General features: G+C 45.1%; 1 protein-coding gene across 1 annotated transcript; it reads left to right on the forward strand.

Moving 5' to 3' along the window:
• The first annotated feature begins 16,365 nt into the window (after window positions 1-16,365).
• On the forward strand, window positions 16,366-25,901 carry LOC117053372 (TRPM8 channel-associated factor 2-like). Its single transcript, XM_033161056.1, has 7 exons — window positions 16,366-17,010; window positions 19,141-20,138; window positions 20,610-20,704; window positions 21,313-21,526; window positions 22,866-23,105; window positions 24,404-24,738; window positions 25,518-25,901. The coding sequence occupies exons 1-7, from the start codon at window positions 16,394-16,396 to the stop codon at window positions 25,767-25,769; spliced, it is 2,751 nt and encodes a 916-aa protein (XP_033016947.1). The 5' UTR covers window positions 16,366-16,393; the 3' UTR covers window positions 25,770-25,901.
• The last annotated feature ends 1,014 nt before the right edge of the window (window positions 25,902-26,915 follow it).

Below are 26,915 nucleotides of genomic sequence, written 5' to 3' on the forward strand. Positions count from 1 at the left end.
TCTTGCATATTTTCACAGCATTGTAAACAAAACAAAATGTTCAGTAGATTTATTTGATTCTTGTTGAAAAAACTATTTTACATCCTCCTAACCTGTGCAAACTGCAAGTTATTCTTAATATAATTTACTTCATTCCCTATCCCTGTATTAATCATGAAGCCAATTAGAAATGGTTATGTACTCTGATTTGAGAAAGTGAATGCAACATATGTTGACAGTTAATTTGGATTTTTTTGTTAACAGGCATTCAAGTTTCTTTAATGAATAATATTTGATTATGCTCTAGGAATTTTTTAAAAAAACCCACATGCTATTAAATTGCAACAGGTTGGGGAAATGCCAGTACATTAATCACTCTGGGAGCAATAATGTAGATTGTTTGGTATTTAACATTCTAACATTTTTGTTGGTGATTTTCCATTTCGGCTATTTTTATGCGGCATTACCAGGATTGATTTAGAACTTTTCAAATGTGTGTCATTACAAACATTTTTGTTGTATTTTGAGTTTCCACAGGCCCACACATTGCCTAAGGACTCATTCAGGAGGAAAATATGACATACTCTAGCTACATGCATGTCTGTTGTGGTTTCAGCATTTCTAGCTTCATGGATGTTTAATGTAATTGAACGCCATAAACGGGTTGAATTCATCCAGCGCCTGCCTCAAAACTTGCTGGTCTGCTGGCTTTAGATGAAGCCATTACAGGCCGTTCATCTCATTTACTTTCATTTTGGCCTCTTTAGTGCATAACATCCCAGCATGTAAAATGTGTGGGTGGCTCAGGGGTGGAGAACTTATAACCCACTGACTGAATACCCTCCAACATCAGAGAAATCTGATGAAAATGTTGTTGTTGTTGTTGTTCAGTCGTTCAGTCGTGTCCGACTCTTCGTGACCCCATGGACCAGAGCACGCCAGGCACGCCTATCCTTCACTGCCTCTCGCAGTTTGGCCAAACTTATGTTAGTAGCTTCGAGAACACTGTCCAACCATCTCGTCCTCTGTCGTCCCCTTCTCCTTGTGCCCTCCATCTTTCCCAACATCAGGGTCTTTTCCAGGGAGTCTTCTCTTCTCATGAGGTGGCCAAAGTACTGGAGCCTCAACTTCAGGATCTGTCCTTCTAGTGAGCACTCAGGGCTGATTTCCTTGAGAATGGATAGGTTAGATCTTCTTGCAGTCCATGGGACTCTCAAGAGTCTCCTCCTGCACCATAATTCAAAAGCATCAATTCTTCGGCGATCAGCCTTCTTGATGGTCCAGCTCTCACTTCCGTACATTACTACTGTGAAAACCCATATTTTCATTGATGAAAATAGAGGTGTCCTAAACAACAACAACAACAAAACTTTATTATTATACCCCACCCATCTGACTTGGTTGCCCTCCTAGTGACTTTGAGCGGATTTCAGCATATATAAAAACCTAATAAAACATTTAACCATTAAAAAAATGCTCCCTAAATGTCTTCTAAAGGTTGTGTAGTTACTTGGATAAGGGTTTGCGTAGCTCCACACCCTCCAACATTTCCCAATGAAAATAGGAACGTCTTAAGGAAAAGCAGGCCATTCTGAGATCAAATCAGAAACTGGGGACCGCTTCTGTAAATCCAGGGGTGTCCCTGGAAAATAGGGACACTCTGGAACTGCAGTTAAAGGGCTACAATTCTCATTTTCCCTCAAAAGTGTGACCAATGGGTCAGGATTATGGGTTTTGTAGGTCCAGCAATTTCTGAAGGGCCACAGCCCTGTGAAAAGATAAGTTTTGAGTTTGAAAACTTCTAGGGACGCGGGTGGCGCTGTGGTCTTAACCGCAGAGCTAGGGCTTGCCAATCAGAAGGGCGGTGGTTCAAATCCCCGCAATGGGGTGAGCTCCCGTTGCTTGGCCCCTGCTCTTGCCCACCTAGCAGTTCAAAAGCACGTCAAGTGCAAGTAGATAAATAGGTACTGCTCTGGTGGGAAGGTAAACGGCGTTTCCGTGCACTGCTCTGGTTCGCCAGAAGCGGCTTAGTCATGCTGGCCACATGACCCGGAAGCTGTCTGTGGACAAACGCCGGCTCCCTCAGCCTATAGAGCGAGATGAGCTTCACAACCCACTATCACAGGCGCATAGAAGTGAAATCTGGCCGTTGGAGAGTCTGTTACCCATGACGTTTGATGGGAAAGCATTGAATCTGGCCTTTATGAAGGCATACCTGTGGGAACCTTGCTGAATCAAATAGGTAAGATTTATTTATTGTCATTGTCCGTATATACACAGTATACACAACAACGAAAATCAAACACCCAAAGACCGGATTTACCATACACATTTGCACATATCTCCAACACTCTCATCCTTATTAAACATAATCTATTAAAACATAACATAATCCAGAGTATAACATAACCTATTAAAAGCATAGCATAACCTAAGAGCCTGTCTCATTCCCTACTACTCACTGCTTACTATTACTTACTACTGACCCTGAGATCATTATTAAGTGCAATCAAAGCTCTTGGATAGAAACTATTCAGAAGGCGTGTGGTTCGAGTTTTCATTATCCTGTATCTTCTGCCCGAAGGCAACAGTTCAAAAAGGTTGTGAGCAGGATGGGTGGGATCTCTCAGGATGTTGTGTGACTTCTTCAAACAGCGAGACGTGAAGATCTCGTCCAGGGTTGGTAGTTGGAGCCCAATAACATTCTGGGCAATTTTAATTATTCTCTGTAAAGCCTTTTTATCCGTTACAGAGCTGCTCCCATACCACGATAGTATACTATAGGTTAAGACACTCTCAATGGTACTGTGATAATAGGACAGGAGTAGGTGCTGAGATAGATTCAATCCCCTGAGCATTCTCAGGAAATACAACCTCCCCTGCACCTTCCTCACAGCCATATTAATATTTACAGTCCATGAGAGGTCCTCGGAGATGTAAATGCCCAGGTATTTAAAACTGCCAACCCTCTCCACCTCCTCGCCATTTATGTGCAATGGTAAAAATACACTTTTCTTTCTCCTAAAGTCAATTATAAGTTCTTTGGTTTTTTTGGTGTTAAGTATAAGATTATTTTCTTTACACCATTGAATTAACCCCTGTACTTCTTTCCTATAAGCAGACTCATCATTCTCACTAATGAGCCCCACCACTGTTGTATCATCCGCAAATTTGATGATTGTGTTGGAATTATACAGTGGGGTGCAATCACATGTGTACAGGGAATAAAGAAAGGGGCTTAATACACATCCCTGAGGAGCTCCTGTGCTTAATACTAGGGTAGAAGAATAGTAAGATTCCATTCTCACTGTCTGCGGCCTATCAGTCAGGAAATTCCTTACCCACAAACAGACCTTCTGATGTATACCCAGATTGGTCATTTAAAAAAATAACCTGTCTGGTAAAATTGTATTAAAAGCAGAACTATAATCCACGAACAACAGCCTTGCGTAGGTTCCCTGTTGTTCTAGATGACTCAGTACAGTATGAACAGCAATAGAGATAGCATCATCAGTAGATCTATTACTTCTGTATGCAAACTGGAACGGGTCTAGAGTGGATGGAAGACCAGCCTGAATATAATCCAGCACCAATCTCTCAAAATATTTCATAACGATAGATGTTAAGGCTATTGGTCTGTAGTCATTGAGAGATACCACCACTGACTGCTTAGGGACTGGCACTATAATCGATGTCTTCAGGCAGGTAGGGACAGAACCCTGCAACAAGGATAGATTAAAGATGTCCGTAAATACATCAGCTAATTCTGCAGCACAGTCCCTAACAACTCGTCCCGTGATTCCATCCGGTCCAGCTGCCTTCCTGATATTAATGTTCCGAAAAGCACGTTGTACGTCAGAAGTCTGTAATAAAAGTGGTTGTTTATCAGTAATAGTTTCTGATGTTGTGCTGGTAGCCAATGCTGTGGTGACGGTAGTTCCAGTTCCCACCTCAAAACGACTAAAGAATTGATTCAGCTGATCAGCCAGGGGCTCGCTGCTGCTAGTCAATTCGTTTTTAATATTTTGCCCTGTAATTTGTCGCAGGCCTTGCCATACTCGACGAGGGTCGGAGCTCTCAAAATGCTTTTCGATCCTCCGGCAGTACATAGCTTTGGCATCCCTAATGCCCCTTTTCAGTTTGGCTCTGGCTTCTCTATACTGTTGTGCATCACCAGAGTGAAAAGCAGCATTTCTTGCCTTTAACAGAAGATGCACATCCCTGTTTAGCCAGGGCTTGTTGTTAGGAAACACCCGTATTTGTCTGGTGGTAGTGACAACATCAATGCAGCTTTTAACATAGAACAGTACTGTTGAAGCATATGTATCCACATTATTCTCCTCAAAAAGTGACCATTCGGTGCTCCTAAAACAATCTTGAAGTTGCTCAGATGCACCTGCTGGCCACACTCGTATCTCTCTGGTTGATGGTCTAATTCTGCGTGCGAGAGGTCTGTATGATGGAATCATAAGCAAAGATATGTGGTCTGACTGTCCCAAATTGGGCAAGGGCTTGGTCTTGTATCCCTGCATGATGTTACTATATACTCGATCTAAAGTATTTTCCCCCCTAGTGGGACAATCAACATACTGGTGAAACTTAGGAAGCACAGTCCTTAAATCGGCTCGATTGAAATCACCAGCAACCACAAATGCTCCATCCGGGTGGGCCCGCTGCTGTTTGCTAATAGCAGTTAGCAGGTGGCCCATAGCTGTAGTAGTGTTTGCATCGGGAGGTATATACACCGCTGTTATTATGACAACATTAAACTCACGTGGCAGATAAAAAGGGCGGCACTTCACCACTAGGTACTCCAAGTCAGGAGAACAATGCGTGTCCATTTTTTTAATGTCCGAGCTCCAGTTGTTATTTATATAAACGCAAATTCCTCCTCCTCTGCTCTTCCCGGATTCGGTAGTTCTATCCGCTCTAATTACTGAGCGTCCTTCTAGCTGCAAGAGTCCCTGTGGAAAAGAGGGATCCAGCCACGTCTCTAAAAGGACCATAACACAACAGTCCCGGATGTTTTTCTGCCGAGAGGTAATAAGTTCCAGCTCCTCCACCTTGTTGGGTAAAGATCTAACATTTGATACAAAGAGACTTGGCAATGCAGGCTTGTGGGGATTTTTGCTTAGCCTCACTCGTAGTCCAGCCCTGCAGCCACTCTTTTGCTTGCGCTCCCTCCGTTTTCTTTTCTTTCCGGCAAGGAGAGCAAGGGGAGTAGCCCAAGGATATGCAAGATATGGAGGCTCTCTGATAAGCTCAGCTGGAATGTTGTAAGTTGAGACCTCCTGGCTGCAACCTTTTCTGCCGATACTTAAGAGCTCTTGACGACTATAAATTACTTGTGCCTGAGTGCTCACAGTCCATAGCAACAATAAATTCACAGATAAAAGTAAAACACTAATCACTGAATACCGGTCTTTGGAGTGCCGAGCCGCTGCAAGTGCTTGCGCCGCCATCTTTGCAAAGGGAGAAGGCGTGGATCAGGTCAGTGGCTGGATGGGGGACCACGGCTTTGAGCTCCATGATGGAAGGAAGGCATGTTATAAAACGAAGTAAAGCTTCAGGACGTAGCATCATTCCCAGATGGTTGATTGGGTTAAATCCATTCTAAATTTCTGACTCATGAAAATGGGCAGGCCTGATTTTCTGTATTATGGGGAATTCTGAAGAAACTCGGTTCAGAAAGAAAAATAGTCTTTCACACTGGCAAACTCCCAGGTGTCAATTCCTGGCTATGTGTGCAGCTCCCCCATGTGGTGAACCTCTGAACTGCAGGTGGCAGCTTCTCGGTGCCCTGGGCTAACCACCCACCAGGTTGTCCTCTGGTTTCTTCTGAACAGGAAGGAGTAAAACCAATAATGAGGCTTGTACACTAGGGCAACAGGGGCCTGTCAACTGAAATACCCCCCCCAAAAAAAATATCAAAACCAAACACTTTCTGCCACATGTGTCAAGTCCATCATCCATCCATGGCGCCTCTTGGCCAGGGAGCTGGGTATGTTTAGCCTGGAGAAGAGAAGGTTAAGGGGTGATATGATAGCCATGTTCAAATATATAAAAGGATGTCATCTAGAGGAGGGAGAAAGGTTGTTTTCTGCTGCTCCAGAGAAGTGGACACGGGGCAATGGATTCAAACTACAAGGAAGAAGATTCCACCTAAACATTAGGAAGAACTTCTTGACAGTAAGAGCTGTTGGACAGTGGAATTTGCTGCCAAGGAGTGTGGTGGAATCTCCTTCTTTGGAGGTCTTTAAGCGGAGGCTTGGCAGCCATCTGTCAGGAATGCTTTGATGGTGTTTCCTGGGGTTGGACTGGATGGCCCTTGGGGTCTCTTCCAACTCTAGGATTCTATGATTCTATGAACTCTTTGGGGGCACAAGCTCCCAGATGCCCCCTTCAGGCTGATACGCCCCACATGCGAATCTCCCTGAAGACTTAATGCACAGCGGAGGCACAGTCGCAATGGTGCTGCTGCTGAACTCTGTGTTCCTGTGCCAGGCCTTCTTCCGCCCAGTTGCTGGATCCTGCTCTCCTTGGCCTGATTCAAAAGCTCAGACACCATCTGCCTTCCTGCAGAGGCCAAGTCCAACCGTTCTTTTCGACAGGGCAGGCTGTGCTCCTGGTAAAAGCACCAACCACCAGCACCATCCTAAGTGCCACCAACTTGCCATGGGTTCCTCCTTCTGCCGCCTCCCAGGAGCAGCCGCCACCACTGGAACGTTCTCTTTCCTGTCTTCCCTGAGCAGATCCTCCGGCTTGCTTCTGTCCTTTAGGGAAAGGGATCCAGTGACAGAGGCAGAGCAAGGTGGGGGCGGTGGGGTGGTCCACCCTGGGTGCCATCCTGATGGGGGGTGACATTCCACGTGCCGTGTGCCCCCATGTTGTTGCCCACGTGCTCCTGGCTGGAGGAGGCAGGCAGCGGAGAGGGAGGACAAGCTGTGCGGCTTTGCCAGCACCACCGACAAAGCGGTGCAGCTCCCTCCCTTCCCCTGACGGCACGGGGTATGCTTGGGAGTCGCGGGGGGCACGCACTGGGATGCCATTGCCCCCAGCAGCTGAGCCACTGGAAGCTGGGCGAATGAGAGAGAGCCTTGTTTGGGGGGGGGGTAAAGGTTCCACAACCAATTAATTGCTTGGCCATATGGTTTTGGGGTTATTAAATTTCCCCCTGTCTCTTAAGTGCACTTCTGTGCCGTTTCCCATGCCCCCTCCAGCTAATCTCTGCCCTGCTTGACTCGTTTCTTGTATGTTGCTCCTGCTGATCATTTCTGGGTGCAACTTTCTCTCCTATCTGAGGGCATTTGCTTGGAAGAAAGTCTCTTTGCACTTTGTGGGGTATGCTTCTGAGCTGGTGTGCCTGAGACTAAGGAACACAGGCTGGAATATCCTTTATTCACTTGTAGGATCGCTGATCGGTGAAAAGCACTGTAAGCTACATGGGGAAGTGACGTTTAGCTGAAACGTTTTGACAGCCCCACGCTCCCGGGCTGCTGGAGGAGGGGGGGGAGGGAGGACTCGGAGAGGACCGGAAGGAGGTGGGCGAGCAAACAAACAAGCAGAGGGGGGAGGGAAGGAGAGAAGCAAAAGCTCCCTCAGCTCAGGACCCAAACCCTGGAAGAAGAAGAAGAAGAAGAAGAAGAAGAAGAAGAAGAAGAAGAAGAAGAAGAAGAAGAAGAAGAAGAAGAAGAAGAAGAAGAAGAGTTTGGATTTGATATCCCGCTTTTCACTACCCGAAGGAGTCTCAAAGCGGCTAACATTCTCCTTTCCCTTCCTCCTCCACAACAAACACTCTGTGAGGTGAGTGGGGCTGAGAGACTTCAGAGAAGTGTGACTAGCCCAAGGTCACCCAGCAGCTGCATGTGGAAGAGCGGAGACGCGAACCCGGTTCACCAGATTACGAGACTACCGCTCTTAACCACTACACCACACTGGCTCTCATCCTCTTGGTTCCACCCGTTGAAGGAGGGTCTGCCTATACTCCTGACGTTGCCTCCATGAGATCAAGAGTCCAGTCATATAGGGGGAGCCTCCATGAGTACACACAATCTCTCTCTCTCTCTCTCTCTCTCTCTCTCTCTCTCTCTCTCTCACACACACACACACACACACACACACACACACACACACACACTTGAACGCACAGGAGGAGAGATAGTGTGTGAGAACAAAGTTTGGGGAAAAAGTTGTGAGTGCTTATGCTCACAATGTTAAGTAAATAAACCAGAAAATAACACTTGCAACTGTAAGTATCTTATTTTTCCTTCTTTAAATAATTTCAATTGGGGGGGGGTGTGACAAAAAAAATCCGCACCGGGTACCACTTGACCTTGCTATGCTTCTGTCCAGTGGCTTGGGCCTGTTCCCAAACAATCCAGGGTTTTGAAAATAAAGGATAGGGGGGCCCAGTCTTGCTCCTTCCCCAGAGTAAAAAGGCCAGGAGTGTGGATGGCAATGTTTGTGTGCATGAAACAACAACACAAGAGGAAGAGATAAATCAGACTTCCTTTCTCACGCTTCTCAGACACTCGCATGACATATATAAATCGTAGTAACACATAACAGCACTGCTGAAGCAGCTCGGGTAGCTAAACCCAACAGAAAGAGGTGTGTGAATGTTTGCCAGCATCAAGTGTGTGTGTGTGTGTGTGTGTGTGTGTGTGAGAGAGAGAGAGAGAGAGAGAGAGAGAGAGAGAGAGAGAGAGAGAGAGAGAGGATGGTTGCAACACCAGGACAGGGACAGTGTTATAATCAGCTTCCCATTAATAGCAAGTGGGACCCCATCACATGACATAATAACTTGGGTATTCTCCAGTTCTGATTTCTGGAGCCAATCCATTAAGGCACAGCTTGGAAGTACCTGTTAAGATAGGGTTATATAAATGCTTCAGTTATGTAGCCTGGGATTAATAATTTTTTTGCACAGCAACATTGCACAGCAGGTCATCTCCCTGCTACACGGAGTCCTTTAGCTGCAATGTTCAGAATCTGCTCCCTGTTAACATTCCCTCTTAAATATGGTGCTGACTGTCTGAGGAGTCAACTACATTTGTCCACCCATAAACAACAATTTCTCCTTATATTGTTTGGATATTGTCAATTTCCATTCTCTGTTTCTCATTTTCCCAATCTTAAACTCGGTTCTCCACATTTCTTCAGAAATTTGCAAATTTCTTTTTCTTTTTTTAATTCCCAATAAAACTCTCCATCCTCTTCATCCTGGAGAGAAGTGACTAGTGGGGTGCCACAGGGTTCTGTCTTGGGCCCAGTCTTATTCAACATCTTCATCAATGATTTGGATGATGGGCTCGAGGGCATCCTGATCAAGTTTGCAGATGACACCAAATTGGGAGGGGTGGCTAATACCCCAGAGGACAGGATCACACTTCAAAATGACCTTAACAGATTAGACAACTGGGCCAAAGCAAACAAGATGAATTTTAACAGGGATAAATGTAAAGTACTACACTTGGGCAAAAAAAAAATGAAAGGCACAAATACAGGATGGGTGACACCTGGCTTGAGAGCAGTACATGTGAAAAGGATCTAGGAGTCTTGGTAGACCACAAACTTGACATGAGTCAACAGTGTGGTGCAGCAGCTAAAAAAGCCAATGCAATTCTGGGCTGCATCAATAGGAGTATAGCGTCTAGATCAAGGGAAGTAATAGTACCACTATATTCCGCTCTGGTCAGACCTCACCTGGAATACTGTGTCCAGTTCTGGGCACCGCAGTTCAAGAAGGATACTGACAAGCTGGAACGTGTCCAGAAGAGGGCAACCAAAATGTTCAAAGGCCTAGAAACAATGCCTTATGAGGAACGGTTTAGGGAGCTGGGTATGTTTAGCCTGGAGAAGAGAAGGTTAAGGGGTGATATGATAGCCATGTTCAAATATAGAAAAGGATGTCATATAGAGGAGGGGAAAAGGTTGTTTTCTGCTGCTCCAGAGAAGCGGACACGGGGCAATGGATTCAAACTACAAGAAATAAGATTCCACCTAAACATTAGGAAGAACTTCCTGACAGTGAGAGCTGTTCGACAGTGGAATTTGCTGCCAAGGAGTGTGGTGGAGTCTCCTTCTTTGGAGGTCTTTAAGCAGAGGCTTGACAGCCATCTGTCAGGAATGCTTTGATGGTGTTTCCTGCTTGGCAGGGGGTTGGACTGGATGGCCCTTGTGGTCTCTTCCAACTCTAGGATTCTATGATTCTATTTCAGGGTGGATTTTGCCTAATCGACACTTTTTGCATGCAGTTTTGAATGATGTGCACATTTCTTCAGGTAAATTCTCCTAAATATAAAGCATTTGGTATGTTATTTCTAACTAGTAAACTGATCTTTCCTTCTAATATATGCACTTTTTGTTTTTGTTTTGTTTTTTAAAAAACCTGTTTGTCTGGAGAACTACATCACAAAATTTGGGTAAGTGTGGATTTGCATTGCTTCTAAAAGCAACAGATTTTTTGTTCAACCCCCTAGTCAGCATTTATAGAAAAGAGCAAAAGGTACATTTAATCCCTTATTTCTGAAGCTACAAGTAACAATTGCCACAAATACCTTTCCCTAATCTAGGGTGCTTATATCTTCACAGCAATTGCCAAGGTATCATTTGACACTTCTGCAAACCACAGACCTCCCTTCGATAATCCTGGGCTGAACTTCAACATATTCTTAATATTTTCTTTAAAGGGTGGCTGCCAAGATTGCAAAATCAGAATGTCGCTGAGGATGATTTAGCAAATTACTTCAGGTTTCACCACTTGTGCACCAGGCAGTACATTTCCTTGAACTCACTGGGGCAATGCATTCCTTTTATAGCAGATACATTTTGTGCATTAAACAGCAGACCAAGTGATTCCAGAATCAATATTTGCATTTCCTGCACCATAATATTGAATGGAAATAGTGCATTAACCAGAATGTCAATTCATTTTTTTCAAAACTGTTCTCCTCTGCTCTCCACATCACATTAATATCATAACTCACTGGAGACCAAAAGTAGTTTTGCCACAATTTATAAATATGCTGATTGTCATCAATGCAGTTGTAAAAACAACAACTACTACTACCCAATAAAATATATACAGGTGAAACTTGAAAAATCAGAATATCGTGGAAAGGTTCATTTCTTTCAGTAATTCAACTTAAAAGGTGAAACTAATATATGAGATAGACTCATGACATGCAAAGCAAGATATGTCAAGCCTTTATTTGTTATAATTGTAAAGAATATGGTGTACAGCTGATGAGAACCCCAAATTAACAATTTCAGCTTTGGGGTTTTCATCAGCTGCACGCCATAATCATCACAATTATAACAAGCAAAGGCTTGACATACCTCGCTTTGCATGTCATGAGTCTATCTCATACATTAAACTCCAGTAGCTAATGAAAACAATTGCTTACATAAATGGACTTTTCCACGATATTCTAATTTTTTGAGTTTCACCTGTATTGTTTGTTATATATCATAACCACTAATATATTGGAGTTTGCTAAATAAATCATTCAAGGGCTTCTGTCAGCTATTGCCTGTGCCTGTTACTTGCGCAAAGAGGGATACTGACAAGCAAAATACCTGGGATGGTATTCAACAATGTTTAACTCAGAGAAGACCCACTGAAATTAATGGATCTAATTTATTCAAGTATTCAATGTCAAGTAAAATTTAACTTTTTTAATGTGGGTCAAATGTAGGCAAAAGCAGGGTAGGGGGGAAAGGGGGAAGGGGTTTGTCACCTGCCCAGTGAGCAACAGCCCTCTTGGCTTGGGGGGCTCCTTTGCACAAGACCCGGCCCTGCTTTGGGGCTGCTGCCACTACTGCTGAGCAAAATATGCACCGAGGTTGCAGGGCTCAGACTGGAGTGGGGCAGGGAAGGAAGGAGGGAGGGGCAGTGCCAGATTTATGTATAGGCTAAGTAGGCTGAAGCCTAGGGCCTCTAAATCTAGGGGGCCTTGCCAGCCCGCCCACCCCTCAGCGGGCAGTCTCCCCTCTCCCAAATTGCAAACCCAAGACTTCATGTGAGGGCAGGGCAACTCAGGCCCAGCAACTATGAGACTCAGGGCCAGCCAGTGGGGCCCAATTTGAATTTTTTGTGGGGCCCTAATTCACAGCCAGGGACCCAGGTGGCGCTGTAGGTTAAACCACAGAGTCTAGGGCTTGTTGATCAGAAGGTTGGCGGTTCGAATCCCTGCCACGGGGTGAGCTCCTGTTGCTCGGTCCCAGCTCCTGCCCACCTAGCAGTTCGAAAGCACGTCAAAGTGCAAGTAGATAAATAGGGACCGCTCCGGCGGGAAGGTAAACAGTGTTTCCGTGCGCTGCTCTGGTTCGCCAGAAGCGGCTTTGTCATGCTGGCCACATGACCCGGAAACTGTCTGCAGACAAACGCCAGCTCCCTCGGCCTATAGAGCGAGATGAGCGCCGCAACCCCAGAGTCGGACATGACTGGACCTGATGGTCAGTGGTACCTTTACCTTTACCTTTAGTTCACAGCCAAAGTCATATGAATCCATGTGCTAGGTCATTTTCACAAGGTCAGCAAAGCCCTTCGGAAATAAGACCTGTTATTGAGTTCTTGTGCAAGTTTGTACAGTTCACTTCTGGATTTATTAAGGAAAATTCGCGAAGATTTTGATGAGCTTGAGGAACAAGCAAAAGCCACCTTGCCAAATGTTAACTACAAAACAAGGAGACAAGGAGTGAGGGAACAGCAAAGAAATGACAGAAGTGCACCTGGTGCCATAGATGCACTTTCTTCAAGAGATAAGTTTAGGATAAAATCCTTTATTCCTATATTCCTATATTAGATGCACTTGAAGCCCATTTAAGTACTGTGTACAGTGATGTTGCACAATTGTTTTCCATTCTTGCTATCCTGATAGCATCTAAGCAGTAAATTCAGCAAGGTGTTGAACTGTTGATGGAAGCATACCCAGAAAATATTGACCTGAAACTTATTGATGAATTTTTGCACTTTCACCTGTACAGCAGAGCACTTTCTGTCTCATACAGACCTTTATTAAATTATATATAAGGGGGGGAAATCAGACGGCCTTTCCCACTGTGGAAGCAAATTTGCAGCTATTTCTTAGCTTTATGGTCACTAACAGCTTGGGAGTTTTTCAAGACTCAAAAGAATTTAAAATTAATTAAGGGCCACAATGTCTCAAGAGAGGTTGTGCGCACTTAGCATTCTGTACATTGAAAGTGACAAAGTTAGACAAATAAATTTTGATGAAGTTTTTTGATGTCCTTTAGAGGAGGAATTGTGAATTGCAGAATTTTAAATACCCGTCGTCGTCATCCTTGGCTTCACTCCTGGCACCTAAAGATGGTGCCAGGCGAGCCACCCTTGGCCACGGGCAGCTAGCCCCACCCAGCATGTGCCACTCCAGGTGCCAGGGCAGCTAACTCCGCCACTGACTGCAATCCCTTGCCTGCCACTTTTCCTATTTGATGAGGCAAACTGACATGTGGAACAGCTGGACAGGAGAAAAGAGAATGGGGAGCAGTTGCAGGACGGAGTGAGGTGGCAATCCCTAACCCTGTAAATTTCCCCCTGTTGTTTATAGTTGAAAATAAACATCCCAGCCTACAACCAATTTCCAGCTGACTCTGAATACCTTTCTGGAGGCTTGGCTTGGCTTTAAAGGAGTAGAGAAAAAAACAACAACCCAAATCTAGATAGACCTTGGAAAGGTCCCTACATGCAACTTTCAAGATAATGAAATTGCGCATAGAATCCAAAGGAGTTCCCAGAACAGTACAGATAAAGATTATCTGAGGTTATAGAAGATTATCAAGGGTTATAGGTAAACTGCTGAGAGGTTGTATTACTGTCGAGGGGTATGGACATTTCGTCAAATAAATAAAGGGGATAAGCACTGAAATTGGTTGCCACTAGGGATTTTCAAAATAGATAAGTACAAGACTGGACACTGAGCAACCTGGCAGGTATTATTTATTTGGTCTGTGCTGTTCTCTCATGATACTTTTGCTGTTCAAACTAGAATAGCATTACCTTTTTATATATTTATCTAAGCAGGAGCATATGATTCAATAACACAAAAATTAAGAAATAAAGATTATTAAGTAGTGGATGGCCATAGCAGACGACACAGTGATTCTCCAAGCATCTCTCTTTATTCGCAGGCTGGAACAGAACTGAACTGAAGGGCTGAGCCTGCCTGCTTATATAGTACTCAGTAACATGCAACAGTAACAACTCTCTCTAGCTACCCAATCCGTGAACGGCATGTGGACCTGAGTGAGAACTGCAGTCACGGTGGGCAGAGTGAAACTATATACACAACACCCCTAGTGACCTAGGGTGAGAACTTCAATACATAACAAAGATAGTACAATTGAATAAAATTAAACTCAGAGACACAAAAGACATTTAGGTTGCTTCATTTACAATCACATCACTGAAAAATATTGTTATCATCATCATTATTATTATTGGTGCTGGGGCAGTAATTTTTTTAAAGATATGTTTTATTAATAAATATTCGCTTTTTGACCATCAAGTCACACTGCTTGTGGTCTCCTAAAACACATAGATTCCTCTTTATATGTACTGCTGTCAAGCCAGGTGTCAGCGATCCTGTATTTGTACTTCTGAGTTGTTTTTTAACTTGGGTCTCTGTTCCGTTTCAGTTTGTTAGTTTTGGCCCTGCTCTCTATCCAGGCAAGGCTATCTTGAATTCTCTTTTTGTTTTCTAAGCTGATAGTTATACCACCCAGTTTGGTGTCATCTCCAAATCTGATGAGTATCCTCTCCACCCAAGTGACTTATAAAGGAGTTAAACCACCCTGGACTCAAGAGAGAACTTTGCAGCACCCTTGCTTGTCACTTATATCCAGGTTGACAAGGAGCCATTGATGGCCCATGTTTGGGCACAGCCCATCAGCCGGCTACAAATCCACCCAACAGTATCATTGTCTGGCCCACATTTTACCACTTTGCCAAGAAAAATATCACACGAGACCTTATGGGAAAAGTCTTGCTGAAAACAAGTTTCATAAATTCATATGACCATTATAACGAATAAACATTAACCAAATCATAAGAAAACCAATACTACCACTTCTACTTAACCTTATTATATTTTTTCCAGGTTTCTTGCTTCATTTGGGAGAGTTTTTCTTCAGAACAAGACTGTTATGAATCTAGGTGGCATGGACTGGCTAGATGCAGAGGAGCGGTGGGAGACACAAGCCGAGGAACCCCCAGGGGAAGAATGCTCAGTGCCTGGGAATTGGTGGTAGGATAGTGATGTGTGGTCAGAGGTAGAAGGAGCAGACTGCGAGCAGGAGATGTCAGAAGAAGAAGAGGTGACAGGCTTTAGTGAACAGGAAGAGGCTGTGGCAGAGCACAGTTCAGACTGTGAGGCAGAAGTGGGGCTGGAGACGAGTAGGCCCAGGAGACAGAGAGGCGGGCTGCTGAAGCCAGAGATCCCTCCCCTCTTGCTGTGACCAGCTGCCCTCGCCCGGCCTCTGGTCTCCTAGCTAGAACATGCAGAGAAAGCAAATGGGCAGAGCAAGTTGTGCACAGATGCAGCTTGAGACTGTGTTGGAAAGACCCTGGAGAGTAGGAGTCCTAGTGAGGACTGGGAATCCAGAGATCTTCTGTAGCCTACTCACAACTGCTTCATCAGGGTGAGACCTCTAGGCCAGAGTTTTACTTTAAACTGAGCCATCCCCAGACCGCCTTTCAAACAGAGGACTCCTACAAATAAAAGACAGTCTTCTCTAAAGTAAGACACACCGGCCCCTAGACCAGCACAGATACTTTCTTCTCTAAATTTTTTGACAGAAGGCATTGGACAGACACGAATGGTCAGCTGAGTTTCACACAGACGTACTGAGGAATCCTAGGTGTGTTTACACAGAAGTAAGTCCCATTATATTCAACAGGTCTGACTCCCTAGTAGGTGTTGTTAGGGTTGCAGCTTTAGTAGGTAAGACAGGTGGGGTTTAATTTCAAAAGGGGTTTAATTTTCCTTCTGCAATTCTGGACAGGTTAATACAATAAACCATTGCTTTTTTATATTTTACCATTTCTAGGTACAGAAACAAGGAAAAGCTTAAAGGGGATTATAGTGCTGTTACTAGCTTACTGACAGGTATTTAGCATGGGCTTCTGATTGGCCTAAAGCTACTCCCAATCATCCCCACACCCTTTGCCCCCCCCCCACCACCTGTTGGGTATAAAGGCACCCAAAATTTGTCACTGTGCACTGGCAGTTCTAGAGAGGAACTCAAGTTTGGTAAGATTTTGTACTCCTTAATTTTTTTATGGGGAAGTATGGATGTAGCGGGGAGTTGCACATTCTAACTTGATGTACTGGATTTCCACCCCCCCTTTCTTTCAGATCCATCATTCAACGACCCATTCCAAACATCTGACATGGATTTCAAAAATTCTTATGCAACTCTAGTTAAGGGTGTTCCTTCTTTTGACTTTAGTGGAGGGTTCCAGCCTGGTGAGCTTCTCCTTACAGGAGATAAAGCTTTTCCCGTCCTTGTGAGTGCAAATGGGCAGGTGCTAATTGCTGGATCCCAATATGGGAAGGGGCGCATGGTAGTTGTCTCCCATGAAGATGTTCTGAAAACTCCCCAGTTCTTGCCATTCATTAGAAATGTTTTGCAGTGGCTCAAGCCCTCAGTGGCATCGCAGGTGGGTGTCCATGCAAGCTTGGATTCCCTCTCTCAAATGCTCCTCCGTGATGGTGTGAAAGTGCAGGTAGGGGCAGCGGTGGGGTCTTCCCTAGGGGTCTACTGCACAGATGCCTATGAGGAGGTGCACGCAGATGACCTTGTGCAGTTTGTGAAGAGAGGTGGGGGCCTGCTTATTGCAGGGCAGGCCTGGCACTGGGCAAGTCAACATGGCATGAAGAACGTGCTGCTTGGGTTTCCTGGCAACCGGGTGGCGAGTGTGGCTGGTGTGTACTTCACTGGCAACGTTGGAGGCAATGGGGTCTTCCCTGTGTCCGCACAAATGCCGAGGATTCCACTTATCACCCAGTAAGTAAACCTCTTATCTGCATTTTTCATTAAAAAACAACACCCTGCAAGCCAATGCTCAACGTTCCTCCGTGTTTGTGCATGTGTGTGTGTGTGTGTGTGCGCGCGCGCGCGTGCATATACATATATAAGGTAAAGGGATCCCTGACCTTTAGGTCCAGTCGTGGACGACTCTGGGGTTGCGGTGCTCCTCTCACATTATTGGCTGAGGGAGCTGGTGTACAGCTTCCAGGTCATGTGGCCAGCATGACTAAGCCGCTTCTGGCAAACCAGAGCAGTGCACGGAAATGCCGTTTACCTTCCCGCCAGAGCGGTACCTATTTATCTACTTGCACTTTGACGTGCTTTTGAACTGCTAGGTTGCCAGGAGCAGGGACAGAGCAACGGGAGCTCACCCCGTCGCAGGGATTTGAACTGCCGACCCTAGGCTCTGTGGTTTAACCCACAGCACCACACGTGTCCTTATACATACATACATACATACATACATACATATGCAAAGCTTGTGACCAAACACAGGTCTAATTCAAGTCTACTTTGCGGCAATGAGAAAAGCCATTCTTCCCTGGCACACAGGGCACCCTCCCATTTCATCCAGCAGAGCTTTCTCCTGCTGGCCCTAAGAGGTGATGTTCGGTAGCCATCAAAGTCTCACTCACTGTGACTTGTTTGCTAGGCACTGAGGATTAAATTGCTCATAATGGTTGTGATTCCCATATTCCAGGGAGTTGCGATCCTTTCCAAGTCAACAATTATATTATTCAATAATTGTAGTCACCACGATGCCTCTTTTTCTGCAGTGCCAGTGAGTTCTCCCATGGGAGGGGTTGTCAGAAAATATTGGCTAATGTGAGCCAACTTTATGGCTTAAAATGACCCTGGGGGAAATAGGAGTAGCCACAAAATATGGATTTAAGCCTTTAGCTTAAATGGGTGGGTACAAAATACTCCAGGGACAAAATTCAGGTTGCCTTCTGTTTTCCCTCTGCAGAATTTTAATTTCTCTTTATTGGATGTGCTGTAGTTGAATTATGGGGCTCCACTGCATACAATGAGAGACGCAGTCAGATGCTGCTCAGCCGCTCCCCCCCCCCCCGGTCCTCCACAGAATTTGGGCTTCCTCCCATCTCAGTTGTTGCTGTTGCAGGGTCTTAACGTTTTCTTCTGGAATGTAATGGAGAAGCCAAGGGATCTGACAGTGCTTGGATTTCAAATCTGAGTGAGAAAAGATTGCCAGGGATGTAAAACTCTCACACACCCCACCTTTGAGGTTCCCAGAAAAGTTCCCAGAGGTTTCCCCCCCTCCCGAAGCCTACCTTGGGAGACATGCAAATAAAAAACGGGTTACGTACAAATTAGCCAGGCCAGCTCACCTGCCAGCCCATGTAAGGTACTGGTGGTCAGGATGAGCCCTGCGCCAAAAAGGATGATTTTGGTAATCACTGCCTTACTGAAGCCAAGTTTCCTCCTTCATCTTTGCTGGCCATACAGCAAAATGAGCAGCACATCACACCAGTGGGGCGTACGCATCTCTCTCTCTCTCTTTTAATTTTTAAACAAAAATACTTTATTTTATTGTTTCAAATTATAATACATACACATATTTCCGACAAAACATACACAACCTACAGACATTTTTCAACATCTTAAAAACCAAACACTCCATCATACTTTCCTTATCTTCATCACACTCTACCCACCACCTTCCAACACCCCACACCCCACCCTGTGCATGACTTCCAGTCAACTCAGCTATAATTTCTTTCTGTTTCTCCTCTTTCTTTCTTCTAACACACTATTATCCCAATTTCTTGTTTATTTACAGTTCCCCTTTGTTGTCTAACTTATTTAATGGGGCGTACGCATCTCTCATTGGAAAAGGTCTGGCTCTTCTGAAACTGCCACTGTAGAAGTCTAAGGAATTTGCTAGGGAAAACGTAAAGCAATGAATTCCAGCAGTAAATTGCATATAAATCCTAGTGACAAAACTGCAATTTGTTGTATTTGAAAGTATATACTGTGCATGAAATTGTAAGAATCTCTTGAGATCCTTCAGGAAGGACTATAAGATGCTGTCTTGCCATATAGTGTTGCTCCTCATTATAAGAATTGATATTGCTTTTCTCCCAGGCATGGATTAGATATCCAAAGTGATTTAACAGCTCTTCTCAATGGAGTGAAAGAATTCAAGATACAGGATGGTGTTCCATCTCAGCTGCTAATCCACGGAGTCTTGGCATTTCCAGTTGCCATAGATGATGCTCAGCAGTCATTTCTTGCAGCTGCCCACTATGGGAGGGGACGGGTTATTGTAAGTGCTCATGAAAACCTGTTTACCACACCATCAATGAAACCTTTCATCCTCAATGCAATCCGGTGGCTTAGTTCTGGGAAGGGAGGAAAGGTTGGTGTTGGAGATTATCTAGAGGACCTTTACTCCATGCTAGATCAAGCGAAGATCCCATGTGAGCTAACAGACCTTAAAGATGGCCTCAGTGTGTATTGCTGTACAGCCTACTATGACACAGAGGTGGAAAAAATCCAAGAGTTTGTCTCTGAAGGAGGTGGTCTCCTGATTGGCGGACAAGCCTGGTCAAGTGCTGATGAAAATACTGGTTCCAGCATTATTGCTGAGTTTCCAGGAAACAAAATACTGGAGAAATTTGGAATTGGGATCCTTGGAGATCCCATCAGCTCATCTGATGAAAGCTTCCCAGCTAGACAAGCCAGAGAAGTTGCTTTGGCATATCACTTCCGGAATGCGTTCTTTCAGTTCCAGCAACACATTCAGAACCGTCAAGCTCTGAAGTCGCCCTATTCCTCATGGCTTAAGAAGCTAGGACAAGATTTGGTTACACTGATAAAGATCCCAGCTGCTGACTCCCCTACTATATTCTCTGTGCACGAAGATCTGATGGAGCTGATGAAGTCCAGGGGAATTCCTGAGATCAGTGCAAGCAACCCCATCAAATCCAGTTCAGAGGAGGCATTTTTTATCAGGCTGTCTTCAGAGCTCTACAACGTTTCCCCGGAATTCCAGAATCTAGTGCCCGGCCTCAATCAACAGATTGGAGCAACTTACCCTATTGCCCCTCCTCAAACTATCAGAATAAATGGAAAGAATAATGGTAAGAAGTATTTTTGATTTTTCATTCAGCTAATTGCTATGGGTTTGATCTGCTGGCTTTAGCTATCTGAATACAGTATCTGACTTCCTGAGAATTTGCCATAAGCTGGGAAGGGCCTTGTTGAAATATTGTCTCAGCCATAAAGTCATAGTGACCCTGAGCAAGCCAGAACTCAGCTCATTCCTCACCTGCAATATGTGTGAATAATTACTGCTGAGCTGAAAGGTTAACACAACAAACTTTGGGAATGAAATAGGGGATACAAGGTGAATTCACTCACATCTATTTTCTTTTTGTTAAATGCTGTCACTATGCTGTCAAATGTTTTTAGAGAAACAGTGGTAGTTGCTGGCTTGCGGCTGCCATTTCTCCACCACCATCCCCACCTCAAAATGTTATGGGATGATGATGGTGATGACTGATTTTGACTGATTTATACACTGTATTTCAACTGCTTTGACCTCTTTGCAGGAAATGAAGCATGGAGAAGCACGGGCCTGTATGTCCCCCCAATGAAAACAGCCAGCTTGCTATTTCCCTACAATGCCATTGGTGCCAAATTACAGGTGCTAACCAACTTACCATAACTTCAGCTGAATTGCAAACAACAGACTCTGTACTGTTTTTACTATATGGTTCAGATCTACTTTGGGGGCTGGAATTTCTTGTGAAATTATTGTGTCACGAGACACAATAGGTACCTCTAGCATGCTTCACCTTGCATTCTTCCACGTTCTGTTTGTTGAACACAATCATTGAGAGCATAGAAGCCAACTCCTAGGGGCTGAGAAGTCTTCGGGGGGGCCCCCAATAAAATATTTAAGGGTGCCAGGCTTCCCCAAAGTTGATAGGCATTGCACCGCATCATGTGATCGATTATGCGGGGCGGGGCCTTCCCTGCCCCCCCCATATTGGCACCCCTGATTGAGAGGACTGACCCTGATCTTTAAGACCTGGGAATAAGGCTTACCTGGGAATAAATCCCATTTAACTCGCTGCTGAGTAGACTATCAATATACTGCACGGAAATGGATTTATTCTATCTTTGGATCTTTCTAACTTAGTTTCAAGATGGGAGTCATGTCGAAGGGACACAGCAGACCAAATAGTGTTTAATAGCCCATTGTCTTTTGTAGCAAAGTCTGATTTGAAGCATCACACTTCCTTTCTCTAGGTGCAGATCGGTTGCCATTCGGATGACATAAGTGATGCTGAGGAGCTGAAACGAGCTCCCGTCGTAACAAGGAGGTTTGAAGTTAAGACTCAGAGGGTGGAAGTCTCCAGCCTGTGGGGTGGCCTCTTGTACATCGTTGTGCCAGAGAAGTCGTCAGTGGGCCTGATCTCTGTTACCATCGAAGGAGCGGTCCAGGCACCTTATTACAAACATGGTAAGAAGGAAAGCAGACACCTACAGGTTGTGCAGAAGTCTCAGTGGTACTTATTTCTGAGTAGACTTGCATAGGGATGCCCTGGAAATGTTCTTTGAACTATAGGAAATGGATCTGAATTCAAACATAAGGGAATTGGCAAGCAGGTAGGAGCCCCGCTGCATTCTGGGAGCTCCACAGAGCACAGCAGGTGCACACAGTCCCAATGCTGCCAGTTTCTTGCCTGGTGCTGCTCATAGAAAAACAAATCTTGGAGATACTGCCCCCTCTAGACTTTCCTACCTCTTTGGCCACTCTTCTTAGAGGGAGAGAGATAAAGTAAAATGGTACAATTTTTAAAAAGGACTTCTGAATATGTTCAGAGTGCCATAGCTTCACTACTGCACCATTTCAGGCTGTCTCCCACCCCACCCCACACAAACAGTGTATGGGGCAGGCCTGGAGTATGGGTTGGTCCTTCTGTACCACCACCAAGCCACGTTCTCATGCTCCACACCTGATCATGTGTGATTGTTTTCACCTTTGTTGTACTGTCTGAGCAAACTGTGCAACTCTTGCAACCATAACGGATCTCCAAATGTCCCGCTGCCATGTCTAAATTCTGTTGGTGTTTCCAATAACTGCTCCCCTTTTTGCAGCCTCTTATGAACACTTTGCGCGGGGCACGGGTGGTGCTGTGGGTTAAACCACAGAGCCTAGGGCTTGCCAATCAGAAGGTCGGCGGTTCGAATCCCCGTGACAGGGTGAACTCCCGTTGCTCGGTCCCTGCTCCTGCCAACCTAGCAGTTCGAAAGCACGTCAAGTGCAAGTAGATAAATAGGTACCACTCCGGCGGGAAGGTAAATGGTGTTTCTGTGCGCTGCTCTGGTTCGCCAGAAGTGGCTTTGTCATGCTGGCCACATGACCCGGAAGCTGTACGCTGGCTCCCTCGGCCAGTAAAGCGAGATAAATGCCGCAACCTCAGAGTCGGACACAAACACGACTGGACCTAACAGTCAGGGGTCCCTTTACCTTTACCTTTATGAACACTTTGCAGCTCCTCCTATCATTGCAGTGAACCTGACATCCATTGCTGCCTTCAGCCTGAAGTGCCACCTGGCCTGTACTTTGAAAGGATGGTAGAATCAGCTGAGGCACTCCAAGACTTGCGAATCCCCTTCTTTCTATGAATCGATGCAAATACTGTTAATGAGTGTTATCTGTAGTTTCTTTTTTAGAGACTGGTTCCCCCCCCCCTTTTAAATGAACTTTCCTAATTACTTGTTGTCATTCGCATAATGGAAAAGTACGCAATGTGTTTTTTCCAAAATAAACATCTCCCTTTCAAACATTTCACTAGGTGAAACTAGCACGTCTGCCTGGCAGAACACTATCCGCCACTTTCCTGCTCCCTGGGCTGAGCTAGAAACCGCAAACGTTATTTTGACAGTGCCAGCAGACAATGTGCGGACTATGGACAATCCTGGGATTCTTCTCACCATCTGGGACGACATGATGAAGGCAGTGGCCAAGTTAGCATCCGTCCCTGCTGTTTTCCCCAGGCCAGAGAGAATTGTGGCAGATGTTCAAATATCAGTTGGCAAGTACAGTATTTACAAATTCATACATATGTGGCTGAAAGTGGCATTTTGCACAATGCAGCAGTTGTTAGACAAGTGCGACTCATCCTAGGAAAGCAGTCCAGAGGGCATTGATTGCTAGAAACTTAAGATAGCTAGTTATTTAGCCATTTCACTCTCCTGACCTACCCCTGAAGATTTCTGGGAATTGTAGTCTGAAGGGCCAGGCGTGCATAAGAGGAATTTGGCATTCTACCAGATTCCCTTGGATCTGTGCCACCCGTTTCACATCCTAGGGCTTTGCAGTGAGCAATCTACATGTATCGCCCTGTGAGAGTACAGTTGTAGCTTCCCTTAGGTCAAGGGTGCAGGACTTTTTCGGCTCTACAAGTCAGATCCTTAGTAAGATTGGCCAGTTTTGATGGGTGAGTGGAGCCACCTAATTGTCAAATCACCAGCTGTCACAAAGACGTCCACTATTTTGATGCTTTGAAGTCCCAAAGTTGGAGGGGGGAAATGGAGCGGAGGGAGATACTCCTAAGCAGGAGTTTCAATGCAGTCACCCCCCTAATGACAAAGGATTTGTGTTGAAACGGCTGCCAATACCAGGGGCATTCTCCTCCATTTTAGCAAGAGGGGGAGAAACCTTGAATAATTGAAACCATCAACTGACATCATACTGCCCATCACAGTGACATCAGCTGATTGACAAGTGAGTTGTTTTTTTAATGGTCTTGTGGGCACATGAACCTTTTCCCTAAGGAAGTCTGTTTGTTATATGGACACTTTCCCCACAAAAGTTGGTTTCCCACAGGCATCTAGTTGGCCACTGTGAGAACAAGGTGCTGGATTGGTCTCTTCTAGTTTCCTTTAGTTGTCAAAGTGTTCTGTTATAATGAGGGCATAGCCTGAGGCCATATGATACAACCACCTTACTAAAACTAAGCAAGTTTGGATTGGGTCAAGTGCTTTGGTAGGAAGGAGGCTAGGAACCATGATGGAAGATAGAAGAGAATTCAGTCTTCTGCCCTACTCTCAAAAGGCAATGCACACAGGCTAATGCACAAATCCTGAACATGGCTTGCTTGGTGCCTTAGCCTGCTCTGCCCCAACAACATTTAAGCACATCAATCTGAGTAGTTTCCTCATGTTTCCCAACAGACATCTCCTGACCAGAAAGCCATTTGTGTTGCCATGGTTGCCAAAGGATGGCCCCCAACTGCATGCTTAGACTATGTTTTATCTACAGCTGGTTCCTTGGCATTCAGCTCCTAAGGGTCTATTTTACGTGTCTTTCTCCTCACTCGCCGCTCCTTAGGTTGGATGCATGCTGGCTACCCAATCATGCTTCACTTGGAGTCAGTGCAAGAGATGATAGATGTGCAGTCCATACATGCCAATGGCCTATGGGGCCCCATTCATGAGCTAGGGCACAACCAGCAGCAGGACGGATGGGATTTTCCACCTCACACCACTGAAGCCACCTGCAACCTATGGTCTGTCTATGTAAATGAGACTGTCCTGAGCACCCCAAGAGAAAGGGCCCACGAGGAACTTCTGCCGGAGCTCAGAAAGACAAGGATTGAAAATTATATTAAAACCGGCCAACTAAAGGACTTTGAGCTGTTTACTGCACTGGAACCATATTTGCAGGTAAAATACAATAAAAGTATATCAGCATTCCATTGCCTGATTTCTGTGGGAATCGAAGGCTGTGGCTATGGGAGAAGCAAGAACCTCTTGGGCTGTTAGTGCTATGACTGCCACCATTGTAGGCTCAGGTTGTATATATGTGTAAATGAACCTTATATCATAAAAACAGCACAGTCTCCGTTGTCCCTCATTCTGAGGAAACATGAACCTTGGGTAAGTGCCTGGAACCAGGGGCGGGGCGGGGGGCTGGCCGCCCTGGGTACTGCCCTGGGGGGTGACACTAGGGGCAGCGCCCCGCCCCCGCAATCGGCGGCGCCGGCACGCGGCAACTTTTAAGGCTGCAGCGTGCGCATAGCAGCACAGCGTCTGTGCTGCTGTTTGCGCGCTGCAGCCTTAAAACTTGCCATGCCGTCACACGGTCGGGAGGGGTGCCGGCCGCTTGCGCCCGCCATCTTGGATCCGCACATGCGCAGTCCACCTGGGATGTTGCACATGCGCCGTGACGGCAGGGCGGGTGCGCTAGGGAGCGGCGCCCTGCCCCCAGGGGGGTGCCCCCACATTTGCTGGCCCATGCGGCAAAGCAGCTCCCTACGCTGCTGCCTGGAACTCCTGGCATCTTCCACCGCTCAGATACTGGGGTGGCATGCAACAAAATGTTGCAGACGAAAAGGGCATTCTGAGCATAACTTCTGGGAACCTCTTCCTTACTTTGTACACAGAAGCCATTATGAAGTACTTAAGAAAGGGACTGAATACACATTTCCCCCCCTGATTTTCAGCTGCAGGAGGCATTTGGATGGGAGCCCTACATGCGCATTTTTGCCGAGTACCAGAAAATGACCCAAATCCCAGAAGACAACGAGTCCAAGATGAATCTGTGGGCAGAAAAGTTCTCCCAGCAAGTGAAGAGAGATCTAGGCCCTTTCTTTCAAGCCTGGAAGTGGCCTATTAAGAAAGAGCTTTCTCAGAAGCTGGCCAGAACCTTCCCCGCATGGGCAGAGAATCCAATGAAGCAGTATGTGTCTCCATAAGGAATCAGAAGTGCTTGGGTCTGAATGAATGAATCTGAAGGACACAATTAAATTGAATCAACTGCGAGATGAATTCCGCTTAAAATTGCTTGCTGCTGATTTGGGTTTGATGATTTGCCTAATGCTTTTTTTTATTAGCACCTCTTTCCTGTTACGGGTCCTATAGGATAGCTATGATATGTAATAAAAGTGGAAATGATTATGTAGTCACCTGGCTGTCTCCATCTCCTTTTATGGGTGTTCTTTATACTGTGTTTTCTGCATTGCGTCTACATAAACCCATAATCTAGCAAACGTATCGGGGAACAGTCTGGCCCATATTTTCATGCATGAATCTTAAAGCAGCTCTTGCTTTCTGGAGCAAACACCTTAAAATCCTACCTCCTGTTTTGGCTTTATTATCCAAGACAAAATATTAACTTAAATAGCACAATACTCTCAAACAGTATTCAAGCCTTGTGTGTGGCAATAGTCTTTTTATGGCTTAGCAGAATGAAAGCACAATCCAATCAGCTATTTTTATTTCAGGTTCATTTATTTCAGTGGGAGAGATTTAACTGTGTGTTTAAAATCAACAGGCTTCAAAAGTATTTACCTGTGGTTGGATTGCTCCCTCCCAGTGGTTTTCAAAGGGTGTGGCAAGACAGGAGAGGATGACAAGTGTGGCAGGAAGATTCAAGGAAAATCAATGTAGTATAATATCAAAATATGTTTTTTTATTTGCAAAATGCAGGTAGAAATATTTTCAAAAGGAAAGCAAGGGCATCAAGTGATACTAAGGACAATCCTAGTTGTGTTTTCCCATGTGTTTCTTAGCAGTAAAAAATTTGGTGTGCTGCGAGCAAAAAAATAAATAAATTCTGAAAGTGTGGCCCAGAGGAAAAAGTTTGAGAATGATTACTGTAACCAATAATATCAAGTGTATCATATACTGACAATTTCTCTGACCAGTATGCTGCCTGCTTCCTCTCCTCCTTTTACTTCCACCTTTGGATTTGCCTTCTGCACCTTCTTAGCTGTGTCTTCTCCAATAACGGCTCTGTCTTCAAATTCTCTGCTGCGGAATTTCTTCTGCCGGACCACCACTTTGCATATTCCTTTGCTTCGAACTTTGCTGTATTAAAGCTATTGCTTAATGACAGTGAA

Source organism: Lacerta agilis, chromosome 9 (genome assembly GCF_009819535.1).
Source record: "Lacerta agilis isolate rLacAgi1 chromosome 9, rLacAgi1.pri, whole genome shotgun sequence".
Classification (NCBI taxonomy): domain Eukaryota; kingdom Metazoa; phylum Chordata; class Lepidosauria; order Squamata; family Lacertidae; genus Lacerta; species Lacerta agilis.